Source organism: Sphaerodactylus townsendi, linkage group LG10, assembly GCF_021028975.2.
Source record: "Sphaerodactylus townsendi isolate TG3544 linkage group LG10, MPM_Stown_v2.3, whole genome shotgun sequence".
NCBI lineage: Eukaryota > Metazoa > Chordata > Lepidosauria > Squamata > Sphaerodactylidae > Sphaerodactylus > Sphaerodactylus townsendi.
Genome location: NC_059434.1, coordinates 80,763,181 through 80,777,821, shown reverse-complemented (window position 1 = coordinate 80,777,821; position 14,641 = coordinate 80,763,181). Strand labels below are relative to the sequence as shown.

General features: G+C 47.0%; 1 protein-coding gene across 1 annotated transcript in view; it reads left to right on the top strand.

Moving 5' to 3' along the window:
• The first annotated feature begins 641 nt into the window (after window positions 1–641).
• SEPTIN11 (septin 11) overlaps window positions 642–14,641 on the top strand; it is a 41,099-nt gene continuing 27,099 nt past the window's right edge. Inside the window, 4 exon segments of the mRNA XM_048509073.1 lie at window positions 642–825; window positions 5,371–5,532; window positions 11,283–11,379; window positions 12,952–13,120. Coding sequence (XP_048365030.1) covers window positions 805–825; window positions 5,371–5,532; window positions 11,283–11,379; window positions 12,952–13,120 — 449 coding nt within the window. The 5' untranslated portion in view covers window positions 642–804.

Below are 14,641 nucleotides of genomic sequence, written 5' to 3'. Positions count from 1 at the left end.
ATACCTGTTCACAGAGCCATATGGAGGGGGAACTACGCCCAGGTGCTCGTTTGTGTGCCCTGAGCCCCTGTCATGCCCCCCAGAACGCCACGCCCCCGCACTGGTACGCACCCAGTGCAAGATGCCTCCCCCGTCCCCTGGGCGCTACGCCACTGCCTGTTCAAAAGAATGTGACTTCCTGGAGATACATTAACATAAACAGTTGCTTGTGTTTAAGCAGACTGTAGCCACTTCTTGTGTGGGGACCAAGACTGTGTGGGGACCATTTCTTACCAGCAATGGAGATCCCAGGTCACCAAATCTGTGTCGTGTTCTGTAGTGATCAGAACGTTAGATTTTTGGTTCTGTTTCTTCTCATCCATGGAGGTTACTGTATAAATACAGTATCATGGCCCACTTTTATCATTTTCTGTTCTTGACTCAAGAACAGGATTTCCTTTTCCTTTCCCAGGCACAGTCTGGATTGAAGGGCTAACCTGTGTTCAACAAACTACTCTTAAATTGTGTCTCGTTCCCCACAGCAACATCATGTATACACGAAGCTCTATTTTGATGTCGGGTTGTTGGTCTACCGCTAAGGTTGCCAGCTCTGGATTTGGAAATACAAATGTAATTGACAGGGGACTCTCCCGTTTCAGCTACAAGCCCATCGTGGAGTACATAGATGCCCAGTTCGAAGCTTACCTGCAGGAGGAACTGAAGATCAAGCGGTCACTCTTCAATTATCATGATACCAGGATTCACGCATGCTTATACTTTATTGCACCCACCGGCCATTCACTGAAGTCTCTCGATCTGGTCACCATGAAGAAACTCGACAGTAAGGTACACCACCGCTTGCTTTGATAAGATGCAGAACCAGGTATTAACCTTGCTTATCTCATAGGGTGGTTTCTCACAGGCCAAGTACTACGGGTTCAGGGATGTGAAAAAAGAAGTTCCCATAGAACTTGCCCCCTAAACGCTTCTAACCCGTTATATTTGTGTGTGTTGCTAGTATCTGTATAAATCAGGCCTCGCTCTTTCCTTTATTTTCTCTACCCCAGTCTGTCGCTCCCCCCACCCCGCCCCGTTTGTAAAACCTGGCTCTCAAATTCCAGAAGTCTTGCTCCACTGTTTCAAAGAAAGTTGAAAAACAAAGCTCCTTTTCACAAAGGATATGATTAACTTGTAGAATTCGGTACCAGAGAATGTGACAGCCACTACTTAGAGTGGATTTGAAAATACCAAAGAGATTTGTGGGAGGACAGGTTAATCAGTGGGTGCTGGCCAGGATGGCTTGATGGAACCTCCCTATTCAGGGACAGTATACCTCTGTTTAGGAGATTCTTAGCCCAAACAGAGGGATGGCCATCATTTTATTTTCACACACTGTTTGTGAGCCTCGTGAAGCATCTAGTGGTTGCTCTTGGGAAAAGGCAGCTGATCTAGTCGGATCTTTTGATGCAACAAAATCAATCATTATGATCTTAAAGGTCAGGTAAAGCTTTCAGCCATGAAAATATTTGCTAATTGTTTGTGCGTGCGTGTGTGCGTACGTGCGTACACCAAGGGAGAGTGCTCATTTCAGAGAATAATTGCTTATAATTTCTTTATTTACAAAATCTCTATCTCACCTTTCCGCCTTCAAGGTAGCAAACAATTTAAAACATACACGATAAAAATCACATTTTAAAGCCATTAAAATAATTTTTCCTATGCATATGTCATTAAAACCAGTGATGGGATCCAAAAATTTTAGTAACAGGTTCCCATGGTGGTGGGATTCAAACTGTGGCGTAGCACCAATGGGGCTGGGCGGGGCACGACGGGGCCGTGGCCGGGCATTCCGGGGGCGGGGCATTCCTGGGCAGGGCTGTGGCAAGGACGCAGCTGCTGCGCTGGACCTTGGGTGGGAAACGAATGCACGCAGGCACAGGCTGCCACGCACGCCGGTGCACCTCCTGCTAGACTGCTTCAAGTTCTGCGCGCTACTGCTGAGAGGAGCGGCGTAACTAAGGCAAAAATCACATGGCAAAATCACCAATGAGTAACCCCCTCTCAGCACACACAAATAATTAGTAACCTACTCTCGGGAACCTGTAAGAACCGGCTGGATCCCACCTCTGATTAAAACCATTTTTAAAAGAGTTAAAATACACGCATAACCAAAAAAAATTGGTTAAGAAGGAGAAATCATGGAAGAAATGCCAGAGGAAACAAAAAAGTCTTCACTTGCTGGTGGAAAATAGCAACAGAAGTGGATGAACAAATCTCCTTGCGGAGAGAGTTGCAGAGTTTCGGTGTCATGACCGAGAAGGCCGTCTCCTGGATTGCCACCCACCCAACCTCAGAAAGCGTGGGTTCTGGAAGCAGAGCCTCCAAAAATTGACTATAGTGGTTGGGCGGGTTCATAAGGGATTAGGCAGCCTATAATTAGTGGGAAACAGGCCTTTTCTATCAGCTAAACCTTACAGCCAGCTGAGCTGACTAAAATTCCTATCTGGCTTGCCCCAAATATAATACACTGTGCATCTTCCCGAGCCAGGGGGAAGATTTCTACGCCCACCTCGTCACACGGCACTCATGCTTATCCCTTTGGAATAAAGAAGCATTCAGGATTGTGGAGACGAGGACCTTGAAATAGCATTTATTCTTCCACCCCGCATTCTTTTTAATTCTGTAAAAAACAAACCGACCTCAAATCCGTCGCAGGGAAGGGCATGAGCCTAGATTTTTGCAGAGAATAAAATCTGCAATTTCAGCTCAGAGGTTTGCTTTTCATCCAAATAAGGATTATCAGCATCTACTGGAGGGGACAAGTTTATATAATATAAGCGGATTTTCAAGCACAGTCAGTAGTTTTTTTAAAAAGCCCTCTTCCATTTCTGGATCAAGGTTAACTTCATACTTACTCTCCGCTGGAACGGGGATGGTCCTTAAGGAACTGTTCACCTTCGGCAGGGACTGTAGTTCAGTGTTGTCAGAGCATCCACTGTTCAAGCTCTGCCCTCTCTAATTGAAAGGATCGGGTATTTGGTGATGTAAAAGACTCTGAAAAGCTGCTGCTAGTCTAAGTAGATAATGCTGATCTTGAGGGGCCCAGCCCATGGTCTAATTCATTATAAGTAGGATTCCCAGACCCCCATTGGAGAATTCCCCTTTTTGGGGCCCTGGAGCTGTTCAGCCGACCAACAGGGGGTCTTAACCAGCTGCAAACTGAGGCCTAGGCTGTTGCCAGTGATGCAGTGATTTCACTTCCAGCATACACCTCAAGTGCTGACATCAAATCACCCTCATGGACACACTAGTATTTGGTCAGAACTCTATCGTCAAAACAGCTTCTGCTCTGCCCAAACAGAGTTTTCCATGGTATCAGCAATGTGATGATGTCACTTCCCATGCATGCCGGAAGTGACATCACTGCATTGCCAATTACCTCAGTTTGCTGTCAGTAACTGTCTATCCCACCCCATCTCCTGCCAGTTGCCAGGATTTACCTGGCAACTCTAAATACAAGGTTGTTCAATGTGTGTTCATGTTTGTGTGACATTTGTGGCATTGGGGCAAATGGATTCTTAATGGTTTTCATCAGTCATGTAAATCTTCAGGTGTCCATTTATGTATATTAAGACTCTGTTAAAAGGTCAGGACACTTTCCCCCTCCAAGTTGTTGGCAACTTTAGTATGTTTTCTTTTTATCTCCTTCCAAAACATGAAACTCCTACTACAAGAGAGAGACTATGGTGCTGATAGAATTGTACAAAGTGATTTAAAATTTTAGTGTTATTCTGAGCATAAGCTTTTGAATGTGTAGATATTAAAGGAACTTTGGCACTCAAAAACTTATACCCTGGAAATCTTGTTTGTCTTTAAGATGCTACTGGACTCAAATCCTTACCCGAAATAGTGTTCATATGTTGAAAGTGTTCCACTAAGTTCAATAAAACGTACTCCCAAGTAGATCTAAATAGGATTGTAGACTGGTCTCATTAATTTCTTATCACTCTTTTGTTTCTGTTTTCTAAATGGAGAATTACTTTAAAAGCATAGGACAGTGGTGGCGAACCTTTGGCACTCCAGATGTTATGGGCTACAATTCCCATCAGCCCCTGCCAGCATGGCCAATTGGTGATGCTGGCAGGGGCTGATGGGAATTGTAGTTTATAACATCTGTAGTTCCAAAGGTTCGCCACCACGGGCATAAGATATTCTCCCTTCATCCATTTTATCTTCCAAACAATCTGCGAAGACATTTAGGCTGAGAAACTTTGACTAATCTGAAGATATCCAAGTAAACTTTATAGCAAGCAGAGAATTGGACCAGTTTGGCCCTTTGGCCACTGGGCATCACACAGTAAATAAAAGTAAGTCTCTAATAGATTGCAAATAAAGTTTCATAGATCCAAACAAAACTAATTCCCTTATACTTTCTACCCCATCTTAAGAGCACTCGCATGTTCACAGAAATAGTATCCCAGGGACTGAAAGGCACATTAAGTGCCATGTATAAAAATGCTCTTGGAGCTCACTTTTGCAATGACTCTATTTCCTCCGCCGCAGTTTGTGTGACAGACAGCATTTCCTGTTCACGACTGTTGTAGAGAGAACAGAGGAAACAGCCATTTGCCTCTGTGAGTGTGTGTATGGGGGAGAACTTCTATTTATGGATATCTTTCTTTCTCTGAAAGGCATATTGATGTATCTTATCTCTTTGGCTGCACCTTTACTAACTTAAAGGGGGCGAGGGGCAGGAGCAGGAAGCCAAAAACCGTAGAAACGACTGCAGCTCCCCGTTAAGTGCATCTTCATTGTGGAGCACTTTTAAAAGCTGCTTTTCATTACCTGGGAAGCCTAACTTTGCAATTTCAGCACAAACAGGACAGCTTATTCAGTCGGCTCAAATTATGCATAATTTCCAGAGGGTAGGCTGCAGCCAAAAAAAGAACAAATGAACATCTTCAAAGACTAACACATCTATTGTGGCATAAGCTCCCGTGGGCCAGAATCTGGTAACCAATGTCAAAGCAAGCTCTGGTTCACAGGAGGTTAAATTATGCATGTCTATCAAATTGGCAATGGTAGGCACCAGATGTGTTCGAAAGATCCGTTTCTACAAGGGAAGGCGAGGCAGCCAATTGGGTGGTATGTCTGATTTGCTACATGGAGGCAGGCAAAAACAGACCACCTCTGAATGTCTTGCCTGGAAAATCCCATGAGCCAGATGTGAGACAGCTGCAGCTAGCCACTGCTTTGGTATTATATGGAAAGGCCTCTACAGATGTGGTTTTCTAAGGAACTCATTCCCAAGTCTCTGCAGCAGACTCACTCTCCCGTTTCCCAACAAGCCACTGGTGCAGCGTGACGGCTGTGTTCTCACTCGCCTTGCAGGTGAATATCATCCCTATCATTGCCAAAGCGGACACCATTGCCAAAAACGAGCTGCACAAATTCAAGAGCAAGATCATGAGCGAACTGGTCAGCAACGGGGTCCAGATCTACCAGTTCCCGACGGACGAAGAAACGGTGGCCGAGATAAACGCCACGATGAGTGTAAGTCTCGTTCTCCTTACCTCTCCCATCTGCCTTGTTTGGCTTTCTACGACAAGCCTAGCTGGAGTACTGCCCAGTGCAAAAAGGATGGCTGGCTGGCCATTCCAGAACTAAAGTAGCAGCAGTGGCATAGGAGGTTAAGAGCTCGTGTATCTAATCTGGAGGAACCGGGTTTGATTCCCAGCTCTGCCACCTGAGCTGAGGAGGCTTATCTGGGGAATTCAGATTAGCCTGTACACTCCCACACACACCAGCTGGGTGACCTTGGGCTAGTCACAGCTTCTCGGAGCTCTCTCAGCCCCACCTGCCTCACAGGGTGTTTGTTGTGAGGGGGGAAGGGCAAGGAGATTGTAAGCCCCTTTGAGTCTCCTGCAGGAGAGAAAGGGGGGATATAAATCCAAACTCTTCTTCTTCTTCTAAATTCCAAGATGGTACCTTCTCTCCACCTCTCCTCTTCAAGGGGACGAAGGCTTCCATAGACAACTCAGGAATGAGAAGTTCATTCTTGATGGCCTTCTTGCAATGCTGGGTGGTACCATTTGTTATTTGTGGAGAGCCAGTCTTGGAAAACAGCATTGTGTAGTGGTTAAGAGCAGGTTGACTCTGAGAACCAGGTTTGATTCCTCACTACTCCACTTGAGTGGCAGAATCTAATCTGGTGAAAACAGGCTTGTTTCTCTCTGAACTCTCTCAGCCCCACCTACCTCACAAAGTGTCTGTGGTGGGAAAGGGAAGGAGTTTATAAGATGCTTTGAGACTCTTATAGTTGATGAAAGCGGAATATAAATCCAAACTACTATTCCTCCTCCTGTTCTCCTCCTCCATCTTTCTAGGAGGGAAGGGAAAGGAGATTGTAAGCCGCCTTCAGTCTCCAGGAGAGAAAGGGGGATATTAATCCAAACTCTTCTTCCTCTTTATAACTTAGTCTGGATCAGGTGTCTTCAGAGAGACGTCTGTTCTATGACAGCCGCGACCTAGACCAGAAGCTGATTGGGAACGTCCCTTACAAAAAAGAGAAAAAATGTAGAAATTGAGAGGTAGAGATCAGTGCTGTTTCTTTAGCCACAGAAACATGTTAGCGGCATCCAAGAGCTTCTCTCTTTCCTACACCCTTCTGCCAAGTTCTTGGCTTCCCCAAGCTGGGCACGGCCTCTGCTCTGAACCCCCAAATTCAAACCAGCCCTTCCAAATTGCACACATTGTAATGAAAACACCACCTGGACGGCTCTCGGGAGACTGACAGGCAGGCCTGGTTTCCTCTTGGCTCTGCCTCTGGCTTTTAAACAAACAATATCTTGGACGGGACGGCATCCCAAGTGCATATTACATGGCTACCCAGGCTGGCTCGGGCCTTTCGTTTTTAGACACTTGCTGTTTGCCATAAATTTTAAAAGCTCCGATGTGGCTTTGAGGTTTGGGTTGGGAGCTGAAGGAAGTGCAGGAGGAAATGAAGAGCTCCATTTTTGCCGGACCTGGTGCGTTTTCATTTGTGTGACTGGATTCTTTTCAGCTTTGTGTGACTGAATTTTTTTTAAATAAACGTAGAATGAGGAGGAGGAGGAGAGAACCTGAGAATGAACAACGTGGACTGCCTTAAATCCTGAATGGCTATAATCAGCTCACATGGGCCAGGGGAAAGGAAGCAGAGCTGGGTCTTTCGTGAGGTGACCTGAGACAGATTTTGGGATGGCAACCTCCCGTCCCAGTAGGGTTGCCAACTCTGGGTTTGTCAATTCCTGGAGATTTGGGGGTGGAATCTGGGAGGGTGAGGTTTGGGGAAGAGAGGGATTTCTTTGGGACAAATGCTACAGAGTTCACCCTCCAAAGCATCTAGTTTGTTCAAGGGAACTTATCTCTATAGCCTGGAACCCAGTTCTTAATATGTGTGTGTGTGTGTGTGAGAGAGAGAGAGAGAGAGAGAGAGAGCTCACCAGTACTGAGTACAGGCTGGTTGTAAATACAGGAGAACTCCAGGTCCCACCTAGAGATTGGTAAGCCTGATATCAAGCCATACATGCCAGCTCCCAAACTCTTGCAAGATTATGTCTTCTCTGGAGGACCTAAGAAGAGCACAGCTGGATCAGACCAGCGGTCCATCTGAGCTAGCATCCGGTCTCACATGCAGAGGCCCACTAGTGTGTGTGTGTGTGTATATATAATATATAGGATTTATATCACCCCTTTCTCTCCTGTAGGAGACTCAAAGGGGCTTACAGTCTCCTTGCCCTTCCCCCCTCACAACAAACACCCTGTGAGGTAGGTGGGGATGAGAGAGCTCCAAGAAGCTGTGACTAGCCCAAGGTCACCCAGCTGGTGTGTGTGGGAGTGTACAGGCTAATCTGAATTCCCCAGATAAGCCTCCACAGCTCAGGCGGCAGAGCTGGGAATCAAACCCGGTTCCTCCAGATTAGATACACGAGCTCTTAACCTCCTTCGCACTGCTGCTATATCTTTGGTACGTCCGAGCACAAGGTTTTGAGCATATCAGTGGGAAAAGAAATGTGTTTCCCTTTTGAGATAGAATCAGAGCATAGCCGTGTTGATCTGCAATAGAACTGCTAGGGGCACCATAGAGATGAACCAAGATTGGGGTGAGAGCCGGCATGGTGTAGTGGTTAAGAGCAGGTGGATTCTAATCTGGAGAACTGGGTTTGATTTCCCACTCCTCCATCTGAGTGGCAGAGGCTTATCTGGTGAACCAGATGTGTTTCCACACTCCTACATTCCTGCTGGGTGACCTTGGGCTACTCACAGTTCTCTCTGAACTCTCTCAGCCCCACCTACCTCACAAGGTGTCTGTTGTGGGGAGAGGAAGGGAAAGGAGCTTGTAGGCCATCGTGAGTCTCCTTACAGGAGAGAAAGGTGGGGTATAAATCCAAACTCCTCTTCTTCTTTGAAGAGTCAAAGCTATATCTGATGAAGGGAGTTTAGCCTCTTGAACAGGCTGACCAGACGTCCTGCTTTTGGCGGGACAGTCCCGCCTTCAAACAATTTGTCCCGTGTCCTGCAGGTTATTGAAATTGTCCCGATTTTGGGCCGAGGCTGCCCTTTTCTCTAGGGCTGGAGGCAGTCGCAGTAGCTTCCCAGCAGCGGCCATGGGGCTGCAGCCTTCCTGGGGCTTGCGTTTCCCAGCCCTGTCACTGGGGCGAAATGGTAAGCCCCAGAAGGCGTGCGCGCGCATCTCCTGCTGACTATATGCCTTATATCGTGCATCGCGACGTCAGCTTACTCTGTCCAGTTCAGACCGGGTTCTTGAAGGCTCATATCCCCCCAACCTACTGGACTTGAGCCTACCTGTTTCCCTTTAAAAGCTCTATTAACAATGGGTGGGGCATGTTTTGATGAATGAAACGAAACAGGAGTTTGAAGGGTTAACTACCCTTTCCCCCAATAGAAATAGGGACTGCGTGTTCTTGCACTTTGCCTCTTACAGATGAACAGGGATCTGTGATCTTCCTCTCGTTTGTCTCGGCCCTGGCAGGTATTCCCCCGCCCTCCTGTTTCGGTGTTCACACTAATATTATCCCCACTATTATCTGCTGTCCAAGTAGATACCGCTGACATTTTTGAAACCTGGAAGCGTAAGAACGTTCCCTCCCAGACTGCTTTGGATGCCTGGTTTGCTGTAAGCAGCCAGGCTGTTTTTATTATGCCTCCTTTTCCTTCCTCCTTTAGTGAAAGCTAATAAAATCGGGTGGGAGGCGGAGGCAGCTCGACTTCCTTCCCTTCACCCTGCCTGAGTCGCTAGGAAGCGTCAAAGGATGCTCCCACCTCGGCCCGTTCATATGTGACTGTGATTCAGGAGGAAAAAACAGGCACAGAAGCCTGAGCTGTGTTTAAGTCCACATGTTGTCCTGTTACCATCTCTTGCAATGGGCCATTGCTGGTTCCGTCCAACCATTCGTTGCCTTCTTGCCCGAAGATGCTGCTTAGTCGTCCAAGAAGGAACGTTCTTCCAATTGCTGTGAACTGTGTGAGGGTTAAGTGCCTGCAAACCGCTCTGACTTGTGTCAATCCTATGAATTGCTGTCCTCCGAAATGTCTTGCATTCCGAGGGGCGTGGCTTCCTTTATAGGGCCCACCCATCCCATGTTGGCTCTTTTTCTTTTCCCGCGGCCTTCAACTTTTCCTAGCGTTATTGTCTTTTCCAATGAGTCTTGTCTTCTCAAGATGTGACCAAAGTACGATGGCCACAGTTTAGCCATTTTAACTTCTAGGAATACTTCAGGCTTGATTTAAACTAACCCTACTTTGTCTATTTGGCAGTCTATGGCCGTGGTGGCGAACCTTTGGCACTCCAGATGTTATGGACTACAATTCCTATCAGCCCCTGCCAGCATGGCCAATTGGCCATGGGAATTGTAGTCCATAACATATGGAGTGCCAAAGGTGCCACCACTGGTCTATGGTATCCATAAAATGGTATAGCTGTACACAGTGATAGTTTAGATCACAGGTGTCCAACTCGCGGCCCTCCAGATGTTATGGACTACAGTTCCCATCATCAGGGGTGACCAGGGGTAGGCCAAGGGGTGGAGCTGACCTTAGTCGGCTTTCACTGCCCGCCTAGCTCCTGTGCACCAATGGAGCCACCATTGGAGATACGCTACATGTCTGGAGGAAGCGGGTTTGATTCCCAGCTCTGCCGCCTGAGCTGTGGAGGCTTATCTGGGGAATTCAGATTAGCCTGTACACTCCCACACATGTCAGCTGGGTGACCTTGGGCTAGTCACAGCTCTTTGGAGCTCTCTCAGCCCCACCCACCTCACAGGGTGTTTGTTGTGAGGGGGGAAGGGCAAGGAGATTGTCAGCCCCTTTGAGACTCCTGCAAGAGAGAAAGGGGGGATATAAATTCAAACTCCTCCTCCTCCTCCTCCTCCTCCTCCTCCTCCTCTTCTTCCTCTTCCTCTTCCTCTTCTTCCTCTTCTTCCTCTTCTTCCTCTTCTTCTTCTTCTTCTTCTTCTTCCTCTTCCTCTTCCTCTTCTTCTTCTTCTTCTTCCTCTTCTTCCTCTTCTTCTTCTTCTTCTTCTTCTTCTTCTTCTTCTTCTTCTTCTTCTTCTTCTTCTTCTTCTTCTTCTTCTTCTTCTATGGGGAATATTTGGTAGCTAGTTTGTTTCTTTTCTCTTCTGGCTGTCCATGCTACAGGAAATCCCTTTGGAGAGGGCAGAGCAGCACCAGAGCAGCATAGTCCCTTCCGACTCACCCTATCTGGATTTGGCTATTCGGTGTTTGTAGATCAATACTTACAAGTTCCTGCTCCCTCTTCTGGACTGAACTACATAAGGCCAATATTAATTTATGTGTTACACTATGAGAAAACAAGACTCACTAGAAAAGACAACAGTGCTAGCAAAAGTTGGAGGCAGCAGGAAAACGGGAAGAGATGGGTTGGCACAATCAAGGAAGCCACAGACTTCGGTTTGCAAGACCTGTGCCAGGCTGTTAACTGTATCATGTTGGAGGTCATTAATCCACAGGATTTCCATAAATCGGAAGTGTGCACTTAACACACATTGCACTGTGACACAGATGCTAGAAGCTGTAACAGGGAAGGAGGCAGCTCCCGTCTTCATTGCCAGAGACTGCATCCTTGAAAGACTTTGGCTTCTTTCCAGAGGCACTTGAATAATAATAGATCATCAAAAACCAGTGTAGCTGACAATAAATAGTATCCTTTTTTAAAAAAAATATGCTGGGAAGAGAAACGTCTATGGGACAGCCCTGATCTTTCCTTGTGTTTTGCATTTCAGGTCCATCTCCCGTTCGCAGTTGTTGGCAGCACCGAAGAAGTAAAGATTGGCAATAAGATGGCCAAGGCCAGGCAGTATCCGTGGGGCGTTGTGCAGGGTATGTTGATGGGGAATAAGTCCATCCCCTGAATTTTTTCCACTGTGGACCAAAATGTTCTTTCACAGGGGTCACCTAAGACTCTCTTCATCAGTGTTCTCCATCTGTAAAATGGATAAATGTTAGGGTTGGGGGTCACCACAACAAGAGGAACTGTATTAAAGGGTCGTGGCACTAGGAAGGTTGAGAACCACTTCTATAAACAGTGAGAGGCAAATTCAGATGTGATGCTGAGTTGGATTTAAATTGCCCCCTAATGGAGATATTTGGGAGATTGTGAGATTCTGAAGTTCTCAGAATCGAAATGGTGGTGACTTCAAGTCACAGCTAATTTATGGTGACCCTTTGGGGTTCTCAAACCAAGAGATGTTCAGGGGTGGTTTGCCATTTCCTGCCTCCACCAGTGGTCTCCCATCCGAGTACTAACCAGGGCTGACTTTGCTTAGCTTCTGAGATCTGACAAGACTGGGCTTGGCTCGGTTGTTCAGATCCGGGTGAAATGATACCTAGTTAATAATGCTCATTTTCAGAGGTTGTGGGTTGTTATGAGTTGTTCCTTTCTTGCCTCACATGCAACGAAATATCAGTTGGTACCCTTGTAACTTTGTATTGTTGAAGGCTGGACTCAACTGATTGTTGTGGGCTTTTCGGGCTGTGTGGCCGTGGTCTGGTAGATCTTGTTCCTAACAGGCTAAACGTTAGGAACAAGATCTACCAGACCATGGCCACGTAGCCTAGAAAGCCCACAACAACCTTGTAGCTTGCTTTTGAGTGGTAAATTGTAAAGAGCTGGAGTAGTAAAATGAGTAAAGAATATGAGCCAAGAAATCCTTGATTCATCTCTCAAAAACTTCCTGGGTATTTTTTTAGACAAGCCTTTCATTCTCCCATAATTGCCTACCTTATGAGGCCACTCAAAAAGATGCTGAAAAGGTACGCGGATAAAGTCATTTGAAGTCCTGGAAAGCGGCTTTGGCGTGAGTGAACTGATTTCTGGTGCATCATTTGTGTCAGCAGTGGCGTAGGAGGTTAAGAGCTTGTGTATCTAATCTGGAGGAACCGGGTTTGATTCCCAGCTCTGCCGCCTGAGCTGTGGAGGCTTATCTGGGGAATTCAGATTAGCCTGTACACTCCCACCGCGCCAGCTGGGTGACAACTTGGGCTAGTCACAGCTTCTCGGAGCTCTCTCCTGCGAACCCACCTACCTCACAGGGTGTTTGTTGTGAGGGGGGAAGGGCAAGGAGATTGTCAGCCCCTTTGAGTCTCCTTACAGGAGAGAAAGGGGGGATATAAATCCAAATTCTTCTTCTCTTCTGAATGTTGAGCTTGTCTGTGGAAAACGAAGAGTTTTAATCTCCACTCTGCTATAATCAGCTCATCAAACAACTTTCAGCCAATTACTTGCTCTTAGCCTCTGACCCACCTCGCAGTGGTGTCATGAAGACAAAATAGGTGGGTGAGAGAGCTAGACTCTGGGAGCAGGATAGATTTCCATCCCATTCTTGATTTAAATGACTATGCTTCCCCCCCTCACATAATCGCCTTCTCCCTGTCCCCCCGCCCTTTTTGTAGTTGAAAATGAAAACCACTGTGACTTCGTGAAGCTCCGTGAAATGTTGATCAGAGTCAACATGGAAGACCTGAGGGAGCAGACGCACAGCCGGCACTATGAGCTTTACCGTCGTTGCAAGCTAGAAGAGATGGGGTTCAAAGATACCGACCCAGACAGCAAACCTTTCAGGTGAGAAGGTGGCAGGTGAGCTGCAAAACCAATCGGCCGGGACAGCACAGCTTCCTCTCGAATGCAGAAGGGGCGTACCGGCAGAAAATGGTCTCCCACACATTTGGTGTGGGGGATCTGCACCTGTGAGGGGGGGTTGGGGGGAGGGGGCAACTGGTGGTCATCCCGATGACCTGCCACCCTCCCCAACTCCCAGCTGGATCTGGGCTTGGGTACAGAGCACGGTGTAGGGAGCTGGGCTGCCGTAAGTGGGGCTGGGTGGGGGGTCACTGGGGCGATTTTGGACCCCCCATGTGATCAAATGAGTGGTTCCCGGGGACATGTGACTCCACGTGTCCCTCTGGCAGATATGCCACTGGGATTCTCATATAACCGTGGTGGCGAACCTTTGGCACTCCAGATGTTATGGACTACAATTCCCATCAGCCCCTGCCAGCATGGCCAATTGTGCCAAAGGTTCGCCACCACTGTCATATAAGGATGTCGGAACTGACGCACTATAGCAGTGGTGGCGAACCTTTGGGACTCCAGATGTTATGGACTACAATTCCCATCAGCCCCTGCCAGCATGCCATTCTGGCAGGGGCTGATAAAATATGAATCCACTGTATCTGATCCAAAGGTGCCCTACTATTCATCCCTCAATCTGAAAACGTTTGAATCTCAGCTTGCTATGACCTAAATAAATAAACAGCCTTAGGAAAGCTGTAGCTGTCTGTTAGTCCAGTATGTTTGGGATGTGTGAGTTCTGGAGTCAATGAGACCAATCCCGGCAGATTGTGCCAGAGCTCAAAGGTCTGAATGCCGTGAACCCGATGTGGTAGTTGGGAACATGTGGGACTAAGTCACAGGAGACCCAGTTTTGAATTCCCACTATGCCATATCATGGAAGCTTGCTGGGTGACCTCGTGCCAGTCGTGTGCTATCAACCTCACCTACCCCACAGGGTTGTTGTAAGGATAAAAGGAAAGGGAGAAATGTAAGGCAGTTTCTGTTCCCATTGCAGAGAAACGCAGGACATAAATGAAGTAACTCATTACAAAATCTGGCATGGAATTCTAAAGTCTGAGAATTTCAGCTTGGTCTTTTTATTCCATAAAAATGCAAGCCTCCATGAGAGATTACATTGATGGAAATAAACAAATCATAATTAAGCAGGGACACAGAGAAGATCTAGGCAGTGAACCTTGACCTCCTGAGCCCTTCATTTGAGGCTCCTTTGATTTCTGTGATATCGCTGAATACTGTGTGTCTGTTTTCAAATTTATTTGCTCAAGAGGTTATGGAAACACGGGAAGGAAAGCTGAGCTAGGCATGCCGGTGGACTCTGTACCAAAGGTCAAATTCTTGCATGCAGATCCCACAGAGGCAAGGAATGTACGTAGCCCTGAATATGTGCCATTAGTGATGTTTTTAGCCTTGCAAAGAATTCTGCAGAAGTCGCAGAGCGTTTGTCTGCTCCTCACCCACATGTATACTTAGACATTTGAGATCATCAGTGGCTCACGAGAAGGTATCAAG